This window comes from Orcinus orca, chromosome 5 (genome assembly GCF_937001465.1).
Source record: "Orcinus orca chromosome 5, mOrcOrc1.1, whole genome shotgun sequence".
Taxonomy (NCBI): domain Eukaryota; kingdom Metazoa; phylum Chordata; class Mammalia; order Artiodactyla; family Delphinidae; genus Orcinus; species Orcinus orca.
The window spans coordinates 69,804,940-69,832,049 of record NC_064563.1 but is presented as its reverse complement, the minus strand read 5'-3'; the positions used below and the strand labels follow the sequence as shown (position 1 = coordinate 69,832,049).

General features: G+C 46.1%; 2 protein-coding genes and 1 non-coding gene across 4 annotated transcripts in view; 2 read left to right on the top strand and 1 right to left on the bottom strand.

Annotated features, from left to right (window-relative positions):
- Positions 1–27,110, bottom strand: part of LPP (LIM domain containing preferred translocation partner in lipoma) — a 694,580-nt gene that overhangs the window by 664,803 nt on the left and 2,667 nt on the right. The gene's annotated exons all lie outside the window — the stretch shown is intronic.
- On the top strand, positions 1,836–21,435 carry LOC101272381 (uncharacterized). Its single transcript, XM_049709848.1, is given in 3 exon segments — positions 1,836–1,985; positions 2,122–2,379; positions 20,929–21,435. Coding segments are annotated over 3 exon segments (915 nt in total).
- Positions 19,594–19,666, top strand: TRNAG-UCC (transfer RNA glycine (anticodon UCC)). The gene has a single exon. It is a non-coding gene; the product is annotated as a tRNA-Gly (tRNA).

Sequence of the window (27,110 nt, the reverse complement as noted above, 5' to 3'; positions counted from 1 at the left end):
AGAGCTGAAAACACAGGGAGGCTGCCCTCAAAATATTCAGCCTAATAGGAGGCCAAGGACAAGCAAATAAATGAACAAGTACTGACACAGCAGAAACCAAGCCATCCACTCCTGACTCCCAGCCTCCTCACGGGCAGCAATGCACATCTCCCATGAGCCAGCATCCCTGGACCACTCTAACAGATGCTAAAACACACTTCAGTTCTCCCAGCTGGAAGTGGTGGGAGGAAGATACAGCATCTGATAGGTTAGTAATACACAGTGGAATCTATTTCATGCTGAAGAAAAGGGGGAAAAAATAGAGATGAAAAGGAACTTTTCCAAGAGCTTCTTCAGCTTTCAATTACTAGAAGATACCAGACAGAGAGACGGAGACAAAAGTACTGGGAATCTCCCAGCTCTTTCTGGCGCCACACACCAAAGCACTGAATCCAGGTCAAGATCAAGGAGAGCAAAGAGATGTGGGACCCTTACACACCTCAAGGCCACAGAGATAACCAAGTCTCATCCGCACCTTTACCTACACAGCTCCCTCTTCCTCACAGGTCCCTGCCCGACCTCTCCTTCGAGTTCACCCCTGCTCATCCTTAGAGGTGGGCTTTGCTCGCTCCAGCCACAACGGCCACACAGCAAAGTGCTAATGGAATTAGATAAGACACCCCTGCTCTTTCTCCACTACTTTGCGAAACAAGAGTTTAACAGATCCTTGTAACTTGCGGAAGAAGCCCAAGAGACTCATTCTTCAATTTCTTATCAGCCGAGGCCCTCCACAGCAGGGCCCAACCTGCCTTGTCGGCACACAGTGAGCTCCATCCTAGGGAGTCTAAGCATCCTCATAAGCCCAGTTCAAGTCCAATACTGTCCACAGAACAGTACAATTCCCTGCCCATAGAACCCACCCCGTCCTCTAAGCCTACGGGGCACACGCTTTCCCCACACTATCTGCTCTTGGGTAGTTTATCTTTTCAGGGGAGCATGTCCTCCCACCCCTACTGGATGGGGAGCTCCCTGTGGGCAGGTCCTCACACCCAGGACACCCCAGAGCCTGACAGTCGTGGTGCATTGGAGGCACTCAGAAAACCACCACAGCACAGCTCTCGCAGCTGGAAGTAAGCCATATAAAATCAAAAATTCACCACCTCGGGGCTTCCCTGGGGGCGCAGAGGTTGAGAGTTCGCCTGCCGATGCAGGGGACGTGGGTTCGTGCCCCAGTCCGGGAAGATCCCACATGCCGCACAGCGGCTGGGCCCATGAGCCATGGCCACTGGGCCTGCGCGTCCGGAGCCTGTGCTCCACAACGGGAGAGGCCACAACAGTGAGAGGCCCGCGTACCGCAAAGGAAAAAAAAAAAAATTCACCACCTCTCAGTGATCAATCTATACATTTTCACATAATGTACTTTTTATTGTTTTATGACTAGACCCTCCAATTAGATTTACAACACCTTGGCCAGTCCAATCCCCATCTGACAGTCTCCCGCCAAGAGGCTCTCCTTGAACACTTCCAACGACTAGAAGTCTTTCCTCGCTCATTTTTTGATATCTTTTACCATGTATTCTTAAATATTGAGTTCAATCTATCTCTATGGGCTTCCTGGTTAAATCCCTAGGAGCAGCAGGTGAGAGGGGGTTAGCACAGGACCAGCTGCAGAAGCAGTGTCACGTGACAACTAAGAGCGTGGACTTTGAAATCAAGCAGAACTGGGTTCACCTTCCAGCCTGCCGCTTGGGAGAAGGCATCAAACCCCAGGCCTCTCATGGCTGTTAAAGGAGTAACAGAAATATAACTCAGGCAGAGTGCCCAGCACAGCGAGCACTCGATAAAGAGCAGCTATCATGGTAATTAGTTCTATTCCTGTTTCCCATTCCGGCCTGCCGCATAATCAGAGCGCTAATCGCACTCCTGACCTCTCCGTGATGCCCGTCCCCCCTTCCATAGGAGGTCTTTGCAAAGCCTCAACCGACATCACGTTCTGTTTGCCGCTGGTTGGCAGGACTGGAAGCAAGGGCTGACCACACCTGTCATTAAAACCCTGGCACCAAGAGGACCGTGAAAAGTCAGGGGGAACACAGATTCTTGAGCTACTGCCTTGAAGGGTGCTGTCCACCCACCACTCCACAGAGTGAAGGACATCAGATGCCTCAGCAGCTGCCTCGACCACTTGGAACTGTGGACGGTCCTCAAGCCTCTCCAATCACAGCCCCTAACGCCGGCACCAGGAAGGAGGACAAAGGTAGGGACGAAAGGGAAGAGCAGCACGTGATCACATCTGTCCTCTACAGCCAGGCTGCTGAGCCACTCGCTGCCCTGGGACACGTCTGTCTCCTCTTCACCCAGTTTACTTCCCACCCGTCAGCAGCTCAGGGGCTGCGTCCTCGGGTAGAAGACACAGGATCCAGTCCTGGCTTCGGACTAAACGCTAGGTGATCCCGGAGGCTCAGTGATCTCTTTGAGGCTCACTTTCCTCATCTGCACAACTGGATACTGGCTTAGACTGCTGGTTCGTTAACCAGGGAAGCCTGGCAAAAATTAGGGAATTTTCTCTAAGTACTCGGGACCAGGCTAGCTCTCAGAAATTCTGATTCAGGACTGGAGTGGCAGCTTGGCATATATATATTTTTAAAATTCTCTGGCTGATTCTGAAGGTTAAGAATCACTGGCCTTAGTGGGCAAATTAGGGGTATGCAATTAACAGGTATAAACTACTATAAATAAAATAGATAAACAATAAAGATTTACTGTACAGGGAAGTGTACCCATTACCTTGTAATAAACTCTAATGGAATATAATCTGCAAAAATACTGAATCACTATGCTCTACACCTGAAACTATCACAATATTGTAAATCAACTATACTTCAATTAAAAAAAAAGAATTCGGGCTTCCCTGGTGGCGCAGTGGTTGAGAGTCCGCCTGCAGATGCAGGGAACACGGGTTCGTGCCCTGGTCCGGGAAGATCCCACATGCCGCAGAGCGGCTGGACCCATGAGCCATGGCCGCTGGGCCTGCGCGTCCAGAGCCTGTGCTCCGCAACGGGAGAGGCCACAGCAGTGAGAGGCCCGCGTACCGCAAAAAAAAATAAATGCTTTAGTTCTACGTCTGAGGCAGAGCCAAGGTGTCCTGGGCATTCCAGCAAGAAGCCATTAATAATATCTGAAACAGAAAACCGTAAGGAGCAGTGAGGAGGTAGTTACCTTGTGGAGGAGAGCAACACAAAGTAGTATGTACGGCAGGGCCCCACTTTGGAGGCTAGAACTGTAAGGGTTCTAGCCAGTAGTGGTTTTTATATTTTTTAAAGGGAAAAAGAAGGAGGGAGAGGGGGAAGGGGAGGGGGAGGAGAAGATGTGACATAGACCGTATGAGGTCTACAAAGCCTGATATATTTACCGTCCAGCTCTTTACAGAAAATGCTTGCCGATACCTGGGCTAGAAAGATAGATGCACAGATACGATACACAAATTTCACATTGGTTATTGCAAAGTGGCTACAGGTAGTTTTTCATTTTCTTCTCTGTGCTTTTCCATATGTTCCTTATTTTCTTCAGTGACAATGGATTACTTTGAAATTAAGGGTGAAAAAAAGTTCTTGTACTTTGGGCAAGCAATCTCATGTCCAAGTAATCTATCTTGGAAAATAATCAGAGGTGCAGATAAAGAATTTGGTAAAAAGGATGTTCATCACAGTGCTATTTACAATGATGAAAAATTAGAAATTCAAATGTCAGCTACCAAAAAAAAAAAATCAACAATTATGTTATATTCTTATGATAGAATAATATTCAGTCATCAAAAATTACATGTATGAAGAACTCCTAACGCCATAAAAAGGTGCCCAGGCTCTACTGTTTGGTGAAATGGTAACATACAAAACTGTATATACTGTTAAGACGTGAAGTCAGTCAAATGCACAAAAAAGTAATGAAAAGCACTACTCAGTAATATTAAAAACAAAAGGGTGTTTGAATCTAAATCATGGATTTATGAGTGAGTCTCATTTTCCTCCTTTATTTGGTTCTATATATTTGAAATATTTTATTATGAGCATGTACTGCTCTTAGAGCAATACTTACAAAATTTGGCCTTGTTTTATGCTTTCACAATTCTTCCTGAGGGATTGAGAGGAGGTTCGAGAGAAGGAGACATCTGTGCTACCTTTTGAGGGATGAGCAAGTTGTTCACCAAATAGAAACAAAGGGCCCAAGGCCAGGAGGAAAGCACGTGCAAAGACACAGGCGTGTGAGACGGGGTGACCAATAACACACTTGCGGTAGCTGAAGCACAGCATGTGACTGGCAGGGGTTGGCAGGAGACACTTCTAGAGCCGAGGCAAGGTCAGATGATGGCAGAGCAGAGGTGTGCCCAGGGAAGGATTTTACCCACAGGCCATGGGAGACGGTGAGCGGGGAAGGCAGAGGCCAGCTGGGAAGCTGGAGGAGAAATGCCTGCCCTAAAGCAGAGATGGGGATCGCAGAAGCCCAGGCAGACCAGGGAGAAAACTGGTAGGCGAGTGTCTTCCACTTAGCTCCACTCACAAGACGATTCTCCTTCATTTTCTCCTGACAAGGCTGTGCACGTATTTGTGCCTAGAAATAAAATTGATTGGGAAATCAAACCAACAAGTTCCTATTGTCCCAGGCATTGTCAGAGGCCATTCTGACTTCCTCCTAAAAGGAGACCCAACTAAGCCTCTGCGTTGCTTCACAAGTTACTTCTGAGTGTCAGGCACAGATGCCAGGCAAAGGAACAGGTGCCATTCTGTCCAGCGGACCCAAGGCAGGAGGCTGAGTGGACGAGGAGGGAGAAGAAGAAAGCCTCACACGAGGGGAACAAGGCGGATGAGGTAAGACAGGGCCAGCAAGGGCGGGTCCCTCCTCTAGCAGGAGGTCATGATCTTGGAGGAGAGAAAAGGCTGTGCTAAAGTCCCATTCAAGACTGGCTTCCCAGCAGGATGAGAAATGGGGCTCCAGGAAACCAAAAGGAAGGGTGTCGGTGGGAAACAAGAGGACCTACTCACAACAGCTTTCAATGGAAATATGAGAGCAAGGGAGGAATTTAGAAGTGCAGAGCATGTGTTGGGCAAACAAGTGTGTCCAAGATATGGGCACCCCAGAAGGGCAGGGGCTCCGGAATCACAGGGGAAGCCAGGGGAAGGAGATCAGTCTGGCCAGCCCTCCCAGCCTCCAGGGGCCCTGGAGCCAAGGCAGGAAATGAGCTGCAGCACTGAGGCAGGAGCCCGGGAGAAGATGGCAGGGCTGCATAGAGGGCTGCCTGGCAGAGGTTCACGGATGAGCCAGAGAGGGAGGCAATGCAAGAGGAGGCCGCTGTGGAAGATTCTGCACAGCCCTCAAGGATGGCAAACTCAAAAGCCCTGGGTTGAGCACGCCGCCAAGGTTAACAGGGAATGGGGAAGACTGTGGCTCTGTAGGGCCCACATCAACGCTCACAAATGTCTCTCTTTCTCTTTTTTGATGGCCAAACATTTCTGCATGTCTGCAGAGCCACTGATCTGCAACCCTGATGGGCTCTCTCCATCACTCAGCTGCCGGGACGCTTCCTCTGTGTCTTATACACACACACACACCCGGCGCTGCTTTGCCCGCTGCCCCAATCTGGTTTGCATGTCTGTTTCCTGTGTCGACCACAACCTCGCAGACGGCCGAAAGGGTACCTTATTCATCTTCTCAACCCCGTCCCGGGAATGGCAGACAGTGGACACAGAGTCAACACGTGTCCTCTGCTCCACACCTCAGCTACGACTCTCCTTTTACACCAAGCAAAACACCTGATGGATTCTCACTCTGACTCACCAACAGTGTGACCCACAGTTGAGGGAACCAAAGAGGTAAATGATCACCTAGAGTTTAATCCCAACCAAGGAAGAGCGGTTTGATGCAGTGGGTAGGAGCCAAACAATGGAAGAATGATACCGTACTGTCCTGAGTGAAGATCTGAAGAAAGAGAGATTCCAAGACCTTGGAGGAGCACGTGGGAGGCGAGGAGCCAGGAGCTCAGAGTAGTCCCAGACAGCAGAGAAGAGAGACCAACCGAGATGGGTGGAGAAGGCAGGATATGGGGGGTCGGCCTACGTGGAGTATGGTGCGAGGGGAACCTGCCAGAGGAAGAAGGAGCATGAGGGGAGGGGGCTGTGAGGAGCACAGGGGCCCTTCCCACGGGCGTGTGGTGCACTCAACGGGGCCCAGACTTCCCATCGTGGATCACTCCCCCCACCTGTGAAATGAGCGGAATCCCTGAGGTCTCCCCAAGCACAGACTGGCTATGGAGCCACAAGAGAGCCTGGACACCCTGGGAGCACCATCCACCGCCCTGACACCCCTGTCGAAGTGAGACCCCAAGAGCCTCGCTCTCCTCACCGGTGTGAGACGAGGGTGCTGCAGTGTCCGCCCCATCGGAGCCCCCAGGCCCACCTGAGCCGAAAGCTCCAGGGATGTGAAAAGAAAAGAATGTGTACTGAATCAGCCCGGGACAAGCCACATTCTCGTAGATGCTTAAACCCTACACAATCCTCACACACATACTCCCATCCTCCCAGCGTCCCTGTCGTCCTCTGCGATGACTTCCCAGATTCCTGTAGCAGCTCCATCCCCCCATCTCTCCTGCTTCTGCAGCTCTTTGGTGCTGCCCTATAATACGAACACCGCACAGGTCTCTGGTATTTCATAACCATGGAGTGTCTTCCCACAGACAGGTACTTTCATTCTTAATCCAGACAGAATGGAGGACGTCCGCATAATCACCATCACTCCCAGTTTACAGATAAGGAACCTGAGGCTTGTGGGAGACCTCATCTTCCCCAGAACCACCCCCACTTCTAGCCAGGCCTCTCCCAGCTCCCGGACCAATCATGAAAGACAGAGCGATCAAATCCAGGACCTCTCTAATCTAATCTATTTGCTGCTAAATGAGCCCAGAAACCAAGGTGCCACGATCAATCCTGGGTTCTGATCACTGCACTGTCTTTCATCCTGTGCTGGTTCAGAGTGCAGAACCAGGAGTGCACCTCCAGGCCCTAGTCCAAAGCAGATGCCATGACTCTGGCCATGCTCCAATGCTGGCAGCCCTCTCCCTGCCAGTCCTGGGGGCTCTCCACTGGTGGGGGTCCCTGACATGGGAGTGAGGACATCTCTTCGGGGTTGCAGGCAAGCCCCTCTCTGGGCTGGCTGGCCCAGACCACCATCACTGGACCACCCCCAGGCCTGCTGCCCCTTCCAACACCAAGCCTCGTGTCGCCCAGCTCCTTTACTGGCCTCTTCCTCAATACGAAGCATTCCCTGTCAACCCGCAACTGGCACCAGGCAGACAGATTTCTACCTTTTCCCAATTTCTGTCCTTTTTCTTGCTCATCATGCTCTTCTATTATATAAACTAAGTCTACTTGCTACAAATTATAGCTCAGAGAGGTCAAGTGACTTGCCCAAGACCACACAGCTAGTAAGTGGCAAAGCTGAGACTTGAACTCAGCTCTCCTAATTCCAAGCCATGTGTTTGTTCCACTACTTCCCACTTCCTCTCAATTGTAGAGTTCAGGAAGCCACCTATGCACGAGGGGGTAGGGACCACATCTTACCATCTTTAGTAATAATGATGGCAACAAAAGCTACCATTCACAGAGTGAAGGCCGGGTACATGCTCAGCACTCTCCCTACAGTCCTAGGAAGTGTTACTGTTCTCATTTTCAGATGAGAAAGTGAAAAAGTAATTTACTCAAGGTCAGACTAATTGAAGCCCATGCTTTCAGACTACCACAGTGCTACAGCACCTCGGGTTCAAGTGCAATTCCCAGTGCACAGCAGTAGCCAAAAATGGGGATTAACTGAATAAGAATATGTAGGTGGAGACAAGTAAATGGAAGGCCATGAAAAATAAGTCTGTGACCAGATCAGGCAAAGCTGGTGAAACCAAACCATCACCCTGCAAATAAATTATATAATTAAAAATAAATAAAATAAAAAAATAAAATAAATAAAAATAAAATAAAATAGCTAAAATAAAAATTAAAATAAAATAAAAATAAAATAAATAAAATAATTATTTTATTATTAAAAATAATATTGTTCCTGGACAGTCTCTGGTGACAGTATGGAAATGACTTCAAACCAGGATTCGTGGTTTTCACTCCAGCCTTGCTCCTGACAGCTGTGTGACTCTAGGCAAGTCCTTTCCACATACCTCTGCATCTCATTTCCCCATCTATAAAAAACCAACAGACTAGCAGTTGGACTAGGTCAGTGGTTCTCATCAGCACTGGCACAACCCGTGAGCTTGTCGGAAGTACAGATTCATGATCTTGCATCAGAAGCTCTGGGATGGGGTCCAGCAAACCCTCCAGGATGACTCTAGTGCTCCTTTGAGTCTGAGAACCATGACACTAGATGATGTTTGGATCCTTTCATCCCTAACCACTCAGAACCTTAAGCGTCCGCAGTTCAGCATCATCAAAGTCCTCCCAATTCCGCCACTCTGATTTCCATCTGACGTGAACTTCAGTCAGCTGGCTCTCTCATCTGGCCATGTCTGACACCTCCTCCTGTGACTAATACAGAAGGCCCCAAGAAACAGACAGTTAACTCCACTGCACTTCTTTTTCCATTTACCACCTCAGCGGTATGCATCCTGTCACTATACTAAAAAAATAAAAGTAGAGACATTAGCAAGGAAGCCCAACCATGAGCACTGTGGCATCCTGGCACCATCTTTAAAAAAACTGGGATGAGGACTTATTCCTAAGGAAGTCAGTAAGGGACTGCCAGATACCCTGGTGCCTTTCTAAGCCCAGTGATCTCTCTTTGCTACCAAGCCAGCTGAAGGAATGAGAGAGCATTTGCTTTGTACACCAATAACACACGTAGATGAAACAAAACATTTCTTGCTTGGTCCTTCTGTGTCAAAAGAAAAAAAAAAAATTCCAGATAAACCTTACAAGAATAAAAACATATCCCAAAGAATACTCTATTCTCTATGCAGACTATCAACAATGGACTATTCACTGCTTCAACCCTGAAGTAGTGCCTGAAAGTCTATTGTGGAATGAATGAATGAATGAACGAACGAATAAAAGTGCGCCTTCTCAGTACTGATACTGGGGGGATGTAGAGATTAGCAACTTAAAATCCTACTCTAAAGGAACTAAGTTTAAGAGTACTATGGGCAATGTCAAACCTGTCCATCCATCCATCCATCCATCCATCCATCCATCCATCCATGCATCCGTCCATCCATTCGACAAGTGTCTGCTATACGTCTGCCAGATTCCAGAGGATCGGGAATGAATGTCCTAAAGAAGTTAAAGACCCCAAACAAGATAGGAACACAAATAACTACAATAGAAGGTAAAACGTGCTCAGTGCCCTGCATGCAGTCCAGATAAAGGGCCAGGGAGATCATAAGATGAAGGGATTATTTCCTGCTTAGGGGCAAAGGGTGGAAATCAAGGCCCGTTTCATGGAGGAAGTGCTGGCTTTGAAGATCAATTTGGATTCAAACAGGTGATGATGGCAGAAAACAGCAATCCAGACTGAGAAAACGTTATGATGAAGCAAGAGTGAGGGGAAGTAATGGAGGTTAGGTTCCAAAAGTCAGTTGGTCCCATTCAACACAACCATAAATGGCTGGATAAAAAGAATATATGTGGAGACAATGAAAAGATCAGCGGTTGCCAGGTTTTGGGGAGACAGGTAGGTATGAATAGGCAGATGACGGGATTTTTAGGGCAGTGAAATAATCTGTATGATATAATGATGGATACATGTCACTATACATTTGTCCAAACCCACAGAACGTACCACATTGAGAGTGAACCCTAATGTAAACTATGGACTCTGGATGATAATGATGTACCAACGTGGGTCCACCAATGGCAACAAACATACCACTCTGGTAGGAGATGCTGATAATGGGGGAGGCTCTGCATGTGTAGAGGGCAGGCGGCATATGAGAAATCTCTGTTCCTTCCTCTCACTTTTGCTGTGAGTCGAAAACGACTCTTAACAAGTAAGTCTTTCAAATTTAAAATTTAAAAAATCTTTTAAAGATATACAAAGGGTTTACTTCTCCGGGATTTTGCCACTGCCTGGACGCCTTCAGCTTCTCCACCCGGCCTCCCTGCTGGAGATGGCCTCCCTCCATCTCTCCTGGCACTGAGCACGACGCCGGACACCTGCTCGCCTCATCCTGGGTACCAGTGACTGCCGCAGGCTTAACTGTACTTACTATGCCATGTCGTTACACTACTGTTTTCTGTAATTTATAAAACACATACTGCCCACGAGTTTGTATTTTTAATTCCTATAAGAACTTTTGGGATCCAATTTGTGTGAAAGTCAGACTGCAACATAATGTTGTATTATATGATAAAAGCCTCCAAGAATAAAAGCAGACAGTATATACCCCACTTATCAGCAACTCAAACACTGGTTCCATTTCTGAGTGTCACAGATTTCCTTATGAATGACTAGCTTTGGTTTTGTATCAATTTGCCCCCATCTTCTTGAAATCAGTTCTAATGATAAAGTTCCCTAATTTTCAAAGCTTCTTTTTTTCAAACATTTACTGAGAACCTACTACGTTTCAGGCTATACTAAAAGTAAGCATCTTGGCTCATGTAACTTTCACAAGGAAAACGGTGGTACTTTGTGAGTATTAAGTACAGTGAGGTATCACTGACCGCCGAACACACTTTATAGATAAGAACAACTGAGGCATAGAGTGGAAGAGCCTGGATCCAAACCCAGATCTTCCAGAGTCCCTGACTGTTGCTCACTCATCCATTCAACAACAGAGACAAGATTGGGATATTTCCATGATCCTTTTTTGACCTTCTCTGGGCTTCCAGTTTCACGCAGCATCATCACTCCCCATTCAGGGGTCTCAGTCTCCTTCCATGGAAACAAGGAGACTGGATTATGGTGATACTTAAGCCCTGACACTTAAGCCCTGCTTTACCAGAGTCTCTTCATATAGAAAAAGCAGGGAAGGGCAAGAAAGGCGGGTACGTCCTGCCCCACTTCATCCACAGCTGCTCCAGTTTATTCCTTCAGCATTACTTGTTGTAATAGGCTTTTCTATAAAGAATCCCTCCCTAACTATTGAAAAAAAAAAATGAAAGTTTAGAGCCACTCTAGGCAAGGGAGATATCAACTAAATGCAATGTGGTACCCTGGGTTGTATCCTGCCAAAAAGAAAGAGGACATTACTGGAAAAACTGGTGAAATCTAAATAGAGTCTATAGTTTAGTTAATAGCCATGTACCAATGTCAGTTTCTTAGTTTTGACAAATGTACCATGCTAATGTAAGATGTCAAAAATGAGAGAAATTGAGTAAGGGGTGTATGAAAATTCTCTGTACAATCTTTACAACTATTCTGCAAACCTAAAACTATTCCAAAATGAAGTTTATTTAAAAAGACACAAAAAAACAAAAGAACCCACAAAACCTCATTCGTCTCTAATACCTTTTCCAAATCACAATTTGCTGACTTTATAAGGATAACACATAATAACAGCAGCCAATATTTAATGGATACTTGGCAGGTGTCAGGCTCTGTTCTAAAGGCTTGACATAGCTCACTTGATCCTCACAAGAAGGAGATAGGTAATTGTCTTATTCCCATTCTGCGGATAAGGCAACAAAATCCTAAAGAGACTGAGTAACAAGTCAAAGTAGTAATGGTAGAGCCAGGATGCAGCCTCGCTCCAAAGGCCATGCTCTTAAAGCACTACACAGATCAAAGCTTTCAAACGTTTCTGGATTTTTTTCAAGTAGGCCTATGTAACTGGGAAAATCCAAAGAACTAATCACAAAGACCAAGAGGTGAGGGTTACGTTTAATACAAAGAAGAGGAAACCAAAGGATTCTCAAGGTAAATTCCTACCTTTGGAAAATCTTTCCTGGAGCAGAACCAAACCTCACTGCCATTACCAATGGCGACTCCACGTGTGAATGACATCTCTGGGCCTGTGCTGTGTCTTGTGCTCCCTGACACATCATTCTTGATGATTTGCACTACCAGCCCATGTTATGGCCTCTGGTGTGTCACTTGCCAGGCTTCCTGCTGACATTTTCATCCCTAAAGTGTCTGTCCAGGTAGATGGTGAAATCAAACATGCAGGCTGCCTTTTCTAGGTCTGCAAAACAAGCTTCAGCTTTCCAAGTGATTAGTTTTCCTAAGAGTCCATGCCGAGGACCTAAGAGTTCTAGAAAGCAAAAAACCTTCCTCTCCAATGTATAATGTTCCTCACTCACTATGGTTTCCATCAAGTGTCAACGAGACGTCAGAAAGCTTCTCACTGCCACTGTGGGCTCCCTCTAGGCAAGACTGGTCTCATTCATTGAAGAATATCTGTTCAATAGAGAAACAGTTCTGAAGAACAGATAGTCTCCTGAAAAGATCTGCAGCTGGCCAGGACCGCCATTCCCCAATCTGCCCCACCATGGTAGTCATTTGTCTTTAGAAGGTTCCAGAGTGGACACCTTCCATGGGCAGAGCCAGAAGGAAAAAAGGAATCTAAGGGGGGGCTGGCTATCCAGTTGGGCAACAGGAGAGGAACATTTACAGCAGGGAGAGTGTTGGCAAAGAATAGGTAAGCTTGAGTGGCAGAGGAGAAGGAGGTATGACTAAAATATAACAGGCAATATAAGGAAAATGAATCCAGTTGGAGGCTGGGCATAGGAGAACCACACCTCCCATGTATGGACATAGAGCTCTGCCCATTGCCCATTTCCAGGCTCCAAAATATGTCTCATCAAACAGCCCAGACTGACTCCAGCAAATGTTGACTTAGCAAATGCTAACACTCAACATGTTTAGTTGAAAGGACCCTGAGAGCACACTGGGCCTACACCTAACATTTCACAGATGGATAAACTGAGGCTCAGACAGGGGAAAAACTCGTGCCCAGAAATAGAACCCAGATCTCCCCATTCCTTTGCCCGTGCTCCCTTCCGTACAGACATGGTTAACAAGGTGCGTACTGAAAGAACCCAACCTGAGGGCAAATCTCCCCTGCTATGGAGGACCAGATCTGTAGATTATCCTCCACTTCATCCAGCATGTTCCATCTGCTGGTTGCTCCTGGACAGGAGAAAATTCGTAGCACTATTTCAAGTGAAGTAAATGACTTGTCAGGAAGAATATAAAGGGTAGCTTGCCTCAGATGGAGAGGATGATACAGATGGATAAGAATGAAAAATGCAGACACAGGTGACTCATCAGAACAAGGGACGCTAGGCTGGAAGGAAAGGTGGAGAGTGTGGGATGTGATGAGGCAAATGGAAACCGGACCTGCCAGACTGAAGCTGTCAATGAAGAAGCAGAGACGCCTCTTCACAAGGCAGAGGCTCTACCCCAGACGGTGTCAGGATGCCTTACAGAAGGGATCCCTCCCGCAGATGGGCAGTCACTCGGTGGAACAAGGCCTAAAGAGCAGACAGTTCTGCACCAAAAAATCTGCCGCCTCTTACCTCTCCAGATTTAGGCTATAACAAAAATTGGTCTAAGTTGTATCCACGTGCTGGGGTGGCTCAACCAAATCAGCCATGTCAGAATTTCACAACTGTTCTGTTCTCGATGACTCTTCAGCAATCCTCCGGACCTCTCCACTTACACAAACTGTGTCTCTCTCGCAAGCCCAACTCTCCTCTAAGGAAAGTTTGCTCTGATTTCACACCTTCAATCCCAGCCAAAAGTCCCTATGTCTGAAATCACCCACTTTTTTCTGCACACCTTTCATACAAATTAGAACTTCCAACCCTGTATGGGTTACTAGGGTACATGCCTGAGTACCCCTGCTAGGCTGAGATGCTGAGAGACAGGATCCATGGCTCACCGTGGCTTTTCCCAAAGCACATTGATAGACTAAGACCAAGAAACGTCCAGGGGCAGGGTGAAAGCTGGTGATGCAGAGAGTCTAGGATCTAAAACTTTGAGAACAAACCTCTTGGGAAGTCACAATGAACATTAGTTTCCTAAAGATTCAGAAAAGTCCCACAGTCAAGATACCCATTTAATTCTGTTTAACCTGCCAAACTTTCTTGGTGACAAGACCTTTTCTCATAGAACAATAAGGGACCTCAGAGCTTCTACAGGAGCACCTTATCCAATATTTCCACTACTGCTCGTCTCATACTAGACTACATGTCTTCCTTAACAGCAAGGACCTTGGCTAAATCATCATGGTATCTCTGACACCCAGCAGAATGCCTTACAAGATGTAGGCCAAAAAATATGTGTTCAATGAATGCCCTAAATCCAGTCCTCTCATTTCTAAGATGAGAAAATAAAACCAAGTATGTCAACATGACCTCCTCTGTATCTTCCTAAGTGTCCAAAAGAATGTCTTACACAGAGAATGTGTTCAACAATTCTTGAAGAATGGAATGCAGTGGAATGCAATGGAATGCAATGGAATGGAATGCAATGGAATGGAACAGAAAAATTTCTCAGCTGCGCCCCAAGCCAGAAGTTCCCATAACACAATAGACTCCTACCTCTTCTCCTCCTCCTTTACCCAAGTTGGGTGTCAAGCAGATGAAAATGAAGATGACAAATCAGAAGAGGAAAGCCATGAGAAAACCAAAGGCCCTTTGGGGTGAGAGGTGGGGAAATGGTGTTTGCAAACTGATGGGGATAAACAAGACCTGTCTGTATCTAATTTAGACTTCATAAGATAGTTTGCTGAATGTTAATTAATACTCAGTGCTTGTTACCAACTCTGGTGATTAACTTAATTTTGAATTAAATAAGCAATAAATGCTTAACTGAAGTTCTATTAAATTTTACCCAGCAAGTGAGGTATATGAGGCTCTTAATTGACTTTAAACAAGATAGTTATGGCAAGTTAGCTGAACTTTTATTACCTGAAGATAACTGCCTTATTAAAACTAAATTGACTGCTTTATTTGATAGAGAAATATGTCACCTTCTTCCCATTTACCAAAAACATGTCCAAAAAGGTTCATACAGTTGGTCTAAACGGCTTAGATGGGGTAATTTTGTTTTCTAGTCCTATTTTAATAATAAGTGTGCTGGGGACTTCCCTGGCGGTCCAGTGGTTAAGACTTCGCCTTCCAATGCAGGGGGTGCAGGTTCGATCCTTAGTCGGGGAGCTAAGATCCCACATGCCTCACGGCCAATAAACCAAAACAGAAGCAATATTGTAACAAATTCAATAAAGACTTTAAAAATGGTCCACATTGAAAAAAATCTTTAAAAAACTAAATAATCATAAGTGTGCTCATTTAAGAATGAATGTAAATGTAAGAGGCAAAGAGCTCTAGGAAGGAGTTATATATGAGACTGAAGAACCGGGTGATCATATTTTCTAAATCAAAACTCAGGACTCTGCTTTCTCAACGTAGGCTACTGATACAAAACATACAATATCACAATTACTGTTCAAATAAATGGTTGGCTCTGCTACTGAACAAGCTGAATGACTTTGGTAATTAATCTCTTTTTTCTAGATCTCAGCCACCACACATATTACACGAGGAGGCTGGAGTGGAGATCGCTGACTTTACTCACTTATTTTTTTCTTTGTGGTATGCATAGCCCCTGGAAGAGTGCCTGGCACATAGCAGGTGCTCAATAAACATTGAGTGACTGAATAAATGAATACATAAACTAAAGTTTAGGCAACTCAAAACACTAAACATTTTTAGCCCTTTCATATGAACCTTCTCCAGCTCAGACCATTTTTAAATATTGCCATTTGACAATTCACGCAAGGGGACACACAAACTCTAAACCACTTCTCAGGATATTTTTTCAGTAATTAAAGGAATGCAAATTGAAACAATAATGAAATATGATTTCCTACATATTAATTTAGCAGAGACAAATATAAAGTTATAAAATTAAATTCTAGGGAAGACATGGAGAAACCAGTAGATTCACCCACTGCTAATGACTCTGCAAATTAGTACAGTCTTTCTGGAGGCTGAATAGCAACCAGCATGAAAAGTAATAGAACTATTCAGTACTTTGTGCCTATAATTCTCCTTTGAAAGAACTTAAAACTTATTTAGCCAGCTGATAAACATGTATTTAAGGTCTACCTGCTATGGGTCATACTCTATGGGGAAATACAAAGGAAAGGATCTTGGCTGTCTTACCATCTGGTGGGTGACAAGAGAGAAAAGAGGGAAATGATAGCATTTTTCAGCAGATCACATGGCAGGCTTCAGTGCTTTCCTACCCTGACCACAGAATCCTTTCCACAATGACATTACACGGAAGGCACTATTATCCTCTTTCACAGACGAGCAGTTGGAGGTTCAGAGAGGCTAAGTAACCAGTATGATTATATAACTATCAAGATACAGTGCCGTGATTTGAACCCAAACCTGTCTGACTCTCCAGCCATACACGCATTTTCTCCTACATCCCTGAGGAGATAAGATACATAGTCACATAACCACAAAACACAAGGGACAAAATGGTAACCGATGTGCGGGAAAGTGGAAGTGCCAAAGAAATCACTGTCTTCAGGAAATAATTTAGAAGGAAGTAAAAGCTATTTATTTGTCCACTGATGTTTACAATGCATGTTTTAACATATTGAATTGTATTAAATGTCTTTAAAAACTAAAAACTATCCTAGTGTCCACACAGGTAAAGTCAGTTTCAACAAATCTTTAGTTATATATAAGATAAATATAGGGCTTCCCTGGTGGCGCAGTGGTTAAGAATCCACCTGCCAATGTAGGGGACACGGGTTCGAGCCCTGGTCCGGCAAGCTCCCACATGCCGCGGAGCAACTTAAGCCCGCGCGCCGCACGACTACTGAAGCCTGCACGCCTAGAGCTCAAGCTCCGCAACGAGAAGCCACCGCAATGAGAAGCCTGCGCATCACAACGAAGAGTAGCCCCCGCTCGCCGCAACCAGAGAAAAGCCTAAGCGCAGCAACAAAGACCCAATGCAGCCAAAAATAAATAAATAAATAAAATAAAATACATTTATAAAAAAGATAAAGACCAGGCCAAAAGAAGAAAGAGCTTTTCTTGTAATAATATTAAGTGGAAGGAAACATTGTACACAGACGGAGAAGTGGACGTGCCCTTTCGGGGGGCTTAAGATCAGGGTTATGGTCCCCTAAAAGATCAGAGAGAGGTATTCAGGTAAAAGAGTTTTGGTGGGAGCTTTTCTGGCGTGGTTTTTTTTTTTTTAATGAAGCTGAGTAAATGTATTCTAAATGAGTTCTTTCTCATTGTCTTTTGATCACAGATTAATTAATGTTTAGAGGAGCTCAATTAGGTTTTTTTTATTACTAAAGATATTCTTAAAACTCAAGTTGTCATTTATTACTTCATTTATATTATTCATTCACATGTTCATTCAGCAAGCACTGATTAAATCCTTATCTTATATCAGGATCCACAATGGATTTAAGGTTATCAATAGGAATAAAGCTAGAGCCTGTCCTGGGGATCTGCGCAGGCTGGGAATAGGAGGAATCTAAAATTGTGCAAATAAAAACCTCAAGTTGAAGTCCTGGTTCAACATCCGGCTAGCTGGGGCCCTGAGCAAGTCATTTAATCTTTCTCAGCCTCACGTTCTTGATAGTAAAACTTGAACAATAATAATAACTGCTCACAGGACTATTTTGAGGATTTACCTGTAATTTGTAGGAAAACACATGATTAACTGTAAAGCACTATAAAAATGGCGACTGGTCGAAAGCATCATTAACTGTATGGTGGATTCCATTTTGATCAGGATCATGGAGGCTGGCCTAGGTGACAAAGGTCTCCCTGGTGAGTATTAACTTGCTGCTGCCCCCAAAATGGTTAGTCCCTCACGACTCTGCATGAACTATGGCCCACCATTCTCAGTGCCTAATCACCCATTTTTAATTCTCTCTGCCTTTTGTCCAATTTGGCTAAAATCGTCCTGAGGAACCAAATGGAGAGAGGAACCCCAGGTAAGACCGTTATAAGTATCTTCTCCAAGGAAGGAAGAAAGGGAAGGAGGGAAGGAGGTAGGAAGGAAGGAATTTTAAAAAAAAAAGAATCAGGGTTAATAGACCTCAAAGATATTCTAGACCAAGTCTTCAACCACTGCCTGAGTTTTCACTGTAACATCCCAATCAGCCACTGCTTGAATATCTCCAGTGATCACAGATTCCGTAACTCTAGAAAGAGCCAATTTCATTCAGAGTTAAGAGATTCCATGGAACTCCTAAAAGATAAAAAGTGATGGAGATCTTCCTCTTGAAAAACGGCTATCTCAGCAACTAGGTACCTGTTACCCTGGGCAGAGGATGGATCACCTGGGGGTTATGATGGAACCAGGGCTGTGGACTCTGTATGTGTTACCTGCTCAGGGCCTGGGTTTCCTCTTGTTTAAATGAGGAGATTGGGTGACCTCTATTCCACCTGTGAACTGTCCCTCAGAGCCAATGCCTCAACCTCATTTCAGCTTCCATTTATCTGGTACCTGGACTACAGCAGCACATCTCACCATCTCCAGTACCAGGCCCCTCCAACCATCCGTAACCCATCACTTTTCTAAAGCACAGATCCAATCATCTCCCTTCCCTACGTGATGCGCCTTTCACAGCACAGTCTCAAGTCCTCAGTCAGCAATCTAGATCTTTGTCAATCCACATCCCAGCCCACCCCTGCACCCTCATTTCCATGGCCTCTCTACTCCACAGCCCATCCCCAATGACTCCAGTTTTCCAAGGTGCCATGCGCTTTCTCACCTGTTCGTGTTATTTCCCTTGCTCAATGACCCCCCTCCTCCTCTAGCCCACTAGACAAATCCCCACTCATCCTTCAAGGCCCAATCAAATGATAGTCCTTTATCTGTGAAGTTTCCCCAGGGTCCCTAGAGTTAGTCATCATTCAATTACAGTCACCAGATATTTTTTTCCACATACTTTTACATCCTCTCTTGATTATTTAAATGACCTCTGGAGGCAGGGATGGCACCGCATTCACGTTTCCATCCCCCAAGCCCAGACTAGAGTTTCACTCATTCATTCACAGGTACACCCAGCACCTGGTGTGGAATGAATGAACACACAAACACATCAGATCGATGGACAGATGTATCTGGAGGGTCCTGTCCAGCTGTCATTACTGGAACCCTCATAGTTTCCTATGAAGTGAAGCTGCTGCAGCCGAGAAGAGAAGTCCAGTTTGGAAACAACCAGACTACAGGAAAGCTGACCTGCCTTTCACCTCATTCTAAGAAAAGGTGCCGCTTACCCTCCAGGTCACTTCAGAATTTGCCTTTCCCATGAAGTCAGGGCACACCCTGCCCTCTGGGTAGCAACTCCCTCCTCCAGTTCCTGAAAATGATTCATTTTCATATCAAACAAGACAGAAGCTCTAGGTGCCAATTAAGTTTTTTTAATTTCTGGTTTTTTTTTTTTTTTCTTCCTGGAAACTAAACAAGAACCATATTCGTTGGAAACTCATTAGAAGAATAAGTTACTCTGGTGACCTCTTGGCACAGAACTTGGTACCGCATTAAGCTGCCACAGTTACAGTTAAAGATCTTTATTAAGATGGGCCATCGGCTAGAAAATAATAGATTTAAAAACCCAGCTAAATTACACACATGAGGACTTCCCTGGTGGTCCAGTAGTTAGGACTCTGCGCTTCCACTGCAGAGGGCCCAGGTTCAATCCCTGGTCGGGGAACGAAGATCCCACGTGTGGTGTGGCCAGAAATAAATATATAAAAGACACACATGGACAGAGGTTCAATCTTATTTCTTAACTATAAGTAGCCAGAGCAATTTAGCTGCCCCGTCACATCCTGGGCTAAGCCTTCCTGTCCTTCCATGTTTAATCCAAGGCCCAGCCCTTCCAATAAGCTTCCTCACACGTTCCAGAGAACTCAATAAGCCCTCCATCCATACCACTCTCCTGGCGTTTTTTTTGTATTCTAAACAGGTACTAACACATTTTTATCAACCTAATAAAGTCTAACTGCCTACAAGCTAGACATTCCCTTCAAACATCCTCAAACTTTACCTTTATAAAAGCAGTTCACTGAACAAACATTTCTTGAGCACCTAGCATCTCCTCTGACAAAAACAGTAGACATTTGTTGACATTTGACTTTAGTCCTGGTCTTATACATATTACTTATACCAGCGGTCCCCAACCTTTTTGGCACCAGGGACTGGTTTCCTGGAACACAATTTTCACACGGACCGGGGTGGGGGGGATGGGGGGGCGGTGTTGGTTCAGGCAGTAAGGTGAGCGATGGGGGGCGGCAGATGAAGCTTCACTCCCTGGCCCACCGCTCACCTCCCGCTGTGGGCCCGGTTCCTAAGAGGCGGCTGACCAGTACCGGTCCACGGCCTGGGGATTGGGGACCCCTGACTTACACAACCTCACTCAGTACTAACAAGTAGCGTGACCTCCAATCAGAATACCTCTGAGAGTGGAAGGGGACGCTGTATATACTACACCAGAACACAGGCATAAACCAGGGCTGTCCTGGCAAAACCAGAAAGTACGGTCCCTCTACCTCTGCATCAAGTACTGTTGCTACAGCCATTTTTACAGACAAGGAAATCGACACTAACATTAAAGACAGGATTCCCTTAACGCCCAAAAAGCGGTCTCCTGAAAATGCCAAGGAATTCGCACTACACATGCCCACGGCCATCTTCTCCGAAGCTGCTGGTTGATGGCCTGAGTGACTAAGGAATGCCGACCACGGCTGCAGCGGAAAAAGTGCCCACTGTGGGGATGGAATGAGGTCAAAGCACCCTTCTTGAAGGACAATGAAACAACTCTGCCCTGTCCTGACCCTCTTGCTTACCTGCCCTGTGAAAGGTTCCCATACAAGTTTCTGAGGAAGGCCTGGAACCACCCCTCAGCACCAGCTTTCCATGGGAACTACTGGAGACTTCGATGGGAGGCCGGGAAAGAAGCAACGACTGCACTAGAAGCAGAGCGCAAACACAGCGCAAACCAAACCCCAGAGACGCCCCGCCCCCCGCCTGCCTCTTTGCAGCCTCCGCAACCAGAGGAGCTGCCGCCATGTCCGCGCGCGCCTGCAATGGCTGGTCGTCCGGAACTGCTCCACCTTCTTGATCAAGAGGAACAAGGAGACGTACAGCACCAAACCCAGTAACCTAAAGGCCCGCAACTCCTTCCGCCACAACGGGCCCATTCACCGCAAGACTGTGGGTGTGCAGCCGGCGGATAGCAAAGGGGTCATGGTAGCGATGAAGCGGTAATCCGGCCCGCGAAAGCCGGCCACCTATGTGCGGACCACCATCAACAAGAACGCCCGGGCCACACGCAGCAGCATCCGGCACGTGATCCAAAAGAACAAGCACCGCACAGATTGGCGCCTGGCCGACCCCTGGAGAGCCAGCGCCATCCTGCGCTGCCAGAAGCCTGTGACGGTGAAGAGGAAGCAGACCTGCCCACCAAGAGCTCCTGGGTGACCCCCTTCCCCAAAGCAATAAAGATGTCAGCCGATTTTTCTCAAATAAAAATAAATCTAAAAAATTAAAAAACCAAGAGAGAGTTGGAGGATCACAACGGAGAAGAAGAAACACTGGACAGCCATTCACTGGTGACAAACCATCCCTCTGCATAGCCTGGAAATGCCTGTGAACGACTGTGGTACTCGCCCCACTTCGCAAAGTGACTGTTGTCAACAGTGATGCCCTCATGAATAAGAAGTCTAAAAATGAGTAAGTAAGTACACCAGATCGGCCGTGACCACCTCAGGGAGCACCCTCCCTTAAGTCGCACGGCTAAGACTTGAACTTGGAGCTGCCTGGGTCTAAATCCCACAGTCTCCTCTAGAAGGTCAAGGTGCCATTCCTGTGGGCTAGACACCTTGCTGGGCACCAAGAATTAGCCACGTGTACCCACTGCACGGCCACATTACACACTATACGGCCATGTTTAAAGCACTGTCAGAGAAATGTCTGGTTCTCACAGATGCATTGGGATAGATCACATGATCTAAAATCGAAGGTAACTGAGGCTCAGGAATGTTCTGGAACTTGCTTAAGATCACAGGGCTAACGTGTGACTCAAACACAGGTCTTTGTTTTCTTACACCAAAAACCAAGTTGGTGATGGTACTGCTGAAATGATAGCATCTGAAGCCCGTATCCTCAGGGCTCTGGGGTCTCCAACCAGATTCTCAGGTGCCTTCCAAAGTCACAGACGGGCAGCTAATGCTACCAATTACCACACCATGAAATAATAACAGTTTCTCACCTGTGTATAGGGCTTGCTAAAGACTTTCACAGCAATTATCTCCTGCTCACCAGCAGAAGTGAAGGAAGGAACAAGACAGGAGCTCTAGAGCTGGGAGTCTGATTCTCACTGTACCACCTAAGCACCACAGGGGAAGTTCCTTCACCCCTGAACTTTTACAAGATTGATCCTGCCCACCCATCTCTTGGATGGCAATTGTGAGCTAAGTAATAAAAAACAACCGTAAAATGCATTCGCCACATAAAAAGTGCTACAAAGGCTACGAAACGCTAATGGGTTCTATGAGATGGGCTGTGATGGGGCAGGTTTAAGAGGGAAAGAAAAAACAGCAGGATCTACCCCGTAAGGGATCTAATGCTGGCAGCCTGAAAACTTTTAGGAAAGCAAAAATAAGTAAAAATAAAAGGGGAATGAGGGTGGGGGCCGCCACAGGCAAAGAACCTTAAAGTTATCATGCAGAAGCTTGGTTCCGGCAAACAAGCGACAGGAATAAATAGAAAAAGAAAGAAACCCCCAAAGCACTCTCAGACTGAAAATGAACCTTCTTAATCACTTTGTTTTCAAAGTGCAAAGAACAAGGTTCAAGCCCAGCAACAACGATCTCCAAGTTATAGTCCCTCCCAAATTCTCCCAAGCAAAGCCCCTGGGGGTGGGGTGGGGAAGGAATGTGTCCAGCCAGGCTCAGCAGAGAGAGAACAGAGCAGGAAAGGGAGTAAGGGCCACACCCAACTCCAGCTCAGCGGACAAGGGTGTGACTGAGCACTTCCCTGGGGCCTCAGTTTCCTCACCAGCAAAAGGAGGAATCAGGTCGCTCTGGCCACCAAGGCCCCAGCCCACAATTCTAAGGCATGAACTTGCTGCCAGCCTGTTGCTTCCACTGCCTACAAGCTTTGGTGCCGATAACATACTTTTTCCAGTCCAGGTTGATAAGCTGGCAAATAATTGGAAGGACAAGAATAGGAACTAAGCTGCCTGATAAGATTCTAACAGTAAACAACTTTTTCCCTCTCTACTCTGCTGACCTGATGCAGGCCGGTGTTTCCTGACCTGGAACATTGCAGCAGCCTCCTAAGCGGTGTCCCCGCCTCTGGCCCAGAACTGCTATCACTCTGCCACCAGAGTTCTCTGAAACACAGACCCAACGACACCCTCCTTTACTCAAAAAGTAACAAAAGCCCTCCTGTTCCCTACCCACCACCACCACTGCCATCATTCTTAGCTCAAGCTGCCAGCCCTTTACCCTCTAATCCTCCCTGGCCAGTCCCATCTTTCTCAGTGATCTCCAAACACACACCCCAAACACTCTTAGGCCTCAGGCCTGTGCCTGTATATCAAGGTCTCTCTGCCCAGAAAGCTCTGTCCACCATAATAACCCCTACTCACCCTTCAAAACCCAACCCAATGTCTTCTTCTCCATGAGCGTTTTTTCCTGTTCTTCCAGGTAGTCAGTCAGCCATTTCTCACGGCTCCCATTATTTCTTTGTTCATCACTCTAGTAGGGCCTTCCCATGTTCTATTGCAGTCTGTCTCCTAGGCTGGAATGAAGATCCTTGAAGACAGAGCCTTAGCTGTCTTTGTAAGATCAGTTTCCAGCATTTCTGTCTGGCATGGGGTAATCATTCAGGACCCGAATGATGTGCTGAACTGAACACAAGAGACAGAGATGCATGTGATCACACATGTAAGTGGGGTATAAGGGGGCTAAGAGTCTGGGAATGGCTTCATGGCACTAGCTGGGTTTTCTGTATCAGTAAATGTTACTCATTCTAAATGAGTAAACAAGCAGTTACTAAACATCTTCAAGGTACCAGAGATGAGAGGTATTCAAAGAAGAGAAAGCCAAGGTCTTATTTACTTTGCTGGGTGCCATTCCTAGGATCTGTCTTCTCGCCCCTGAAAATATCTTACCTGTAAGTTATCGAAATGCAAATAACCCACCTGAGGTGGGTAGGTCACAGAAAGAACCTTAGTTGATCCCTCAGAGTCCTGAGCCTGAAAGCCTTCTTGGAGGAAGAGGTCTGCGTGACCTAGGGAAGGCCGGGATCCAACAGGAGCTATCTGGCTCGACTCCGGAGAACATTGTCCCAGGAGCCATGGACCAAGGGCAATGACTGAGATCAAGACCCTCCATCACTCCCCTACTTTGTTATCCTGTTTCCCCAACTGCCTCTCTATGGGGTACCTCAAATCCTTATTACTCCAAGAGACTGGGGAGAAGGCAATGTTGAGGGGAGGAAGCAGATGTTTCCTAGAGAAGCTCTGTCCTCTCCAGTTAGCTTTGCAGAGCGAAGACACCCAAAGGGTAGAGGGAATGGCAGCATCTCAAGAGAGACCGGTCTGAAGCAGCACCAGTATGGAAGTGAAAAGCCTGCTTGCCCAGGGAAACCCTGGATTATGGTCCTGCTGGGGCCCAAGGAATGGGTACTGAGTTAAATTCTGAGGAAGAACATTGAAAGACAGGGGTGACTTTGTGAAATAAAATTCATATTTCATGGCAAGGCAAGAAAATTTAAACATAAAAATGCTTCCCTGCCCTTTGGCCCCCTGTCTCCCCGCACTGCGCATCGAGTGTCTGCATTACGTGTCTGCATTACGGTTCGACCAGACCTCCCCCAGGGGCAGGCATACCTGCTCAACCGTCAAGAGCAACACGCTCCTAGCATCAACCAGAACGCCTTAATAACATTCCTTCTTGATGTTGCAGGGGTCATGACCCACCAGGATGATGCTTAGATCTGCTAAGTAAACTGTTGATAATATCAATACATCACGTGATGTACAGCCCTCTGTCTCAAAAAGCTTATATAACCATGCCTTGACTTCTAACAGGCGGAACAGTTCTCAGAGTGTTCTGAGATGCTCTTCCCGGGTTATAATGCTCAAATTTGGATCGAATAAAATTTTCCAGTTCTTTTTTAGATCGACTGATTAATTTTCATCGACAATTTCCACTTTTCCTTCTGTGGGCAGAGAGAGAGCGGTGAAGATCACGGAAAGGTTCTAAACTCGCCATTTCACTTAGTAGTTGTGTAACCTTATTTAACCAAACTCATTTTCTCATCTGCAAAATGAGATTGATAATCATAAAACCTACTTTAATAAGTCAGTATGAGAATTACATAAGTACACGGTAAGTACTCAAATTTTTTAAATTATGTTATTATTATTAAGAAAGAAGGATCGAAAGATAAACATTTTCTAGCCTCAATTTTGTGGTTTACCTGCTTCCAAGCATGAATCCCATGAACCCCCTGGCCACCCACCCACCCTATTTGTAGAAAGTCAGGAGAGGTGAGGTCCTCATCAATGCATCAGTGTCCTTCCCCATTTCTATGACTCGCATTAAGAAGGCACTGCCATTTTCTCCACACATCCAAGCCATCTAGAGCAGACTCCCACATCACGATTCCATTCCTTCTTCCCTTCCCCACCTCTGCTTCACACACACCTTCAAGCCCATGGATTTCCACCCAGATAAGCTTCCTGCATGCATCACAACTTTACCTCCCCTTTCCTCGCCTCGGTTTCTTCCAGCTGGGTGCTGCCTTCCAATGCCATTATCCAGGAAAAGTCCCCACCCAGCAATGCACACGCTGAGCTAGGACTCCTAATTACTGCCCAGGGTCAAAGTCTCAGCTCCACTCAACCACTTACTAAATATGTTACTCTTCTTCCTGGGCTTAGCATCCCAATACCTAATCCCACAGATGCTTCCAGAGCCCTTGCCCAGCCTTGTTTTCGTGCAAATCTCTAGAGAAGCCTTTAATGGCCTCTAGAGCCCACAAGATAAATTTAAATCTACTTAGCAAAGAATGAAAGTCCTCCCTTTTCCCATTTCCCACCACCCTGTTCATGCTGGCCATGCAAAAACCAGCCTCAACCACCATGCTCCTTCCCTACATTCGTCTGCGTATGCCTAACAGGTTCAGCCCTTACCTGTTGTTCTTCCACTTGGGCGATTCCTATATAAGCCTAAAGATTCTCTTCAGACACTGCTCCCTCTGGTAGCTTCCCTGAGGTGGAACGACATCAGTGCAGCAGAAACATAGCCCTCGAACAGCACCACACACACACACACACACACAGGTGCTCCCCAAGAACAGGGACCGTGTCCTCCTCATCTTTGCACTCCCAGGGATAGCCAGCTCCTGTTTCACAGAAGGGAGGCTCCAGAACCCGTGTGCTTCCTCCACTGCTCCTCTCGTTCTGTGTAGAAACAGCAGCGTACTCCGTCCTCTGGTTTTATTATGTTACCTGGCATCTTCTATCTCGCTGCCCATTTTCCATTTAATGCAGCAAATCTCTGGGCTAAGGGATCCTCCCAGTCCTCATGAGTTACATTCTGCCCTTGGCCAAACCCCCCCCCCCAAAAAAACCCACCATCATTCCAGCATCTTCAGCCATAGTTCTGAAATCAAATTCAATTTGAGCTTCCCATTCCTAATTAACCCATGCTAGCTCCACAGCAGGGTAAAGTCAAATATTAACATCAAGAGGCAAAGTTCTAGGCTGTCATTTTGAGCACATTTCTAATTAGCTCTGTGACCTTGGGCAAGAGGTAAAGTCGAGATGACAGGATCACCAGGCCCAATTCTCAGGGGACTTTTGAGATTCAAATGGAATAGCTGATGGAAAACTTTTATAAAGTGCAAAGCACCGTACATTCATAAAGGGTACGATCAACAAATTTTATCAACTCTTAACCCTCAAGGGTAAGATGTACCATTATCAACTTAGAACGAAGCGCTGCTCAACTGACACATCTGTGATCATAAGACAACCCAATTTCAGTGATATCAAAATGTGAAAAAGTGTACTTTTATATGCCTCAATACATACAATGTACAATTTATATGCCTCAATAAAATAAGGAACCTGCCGTAAA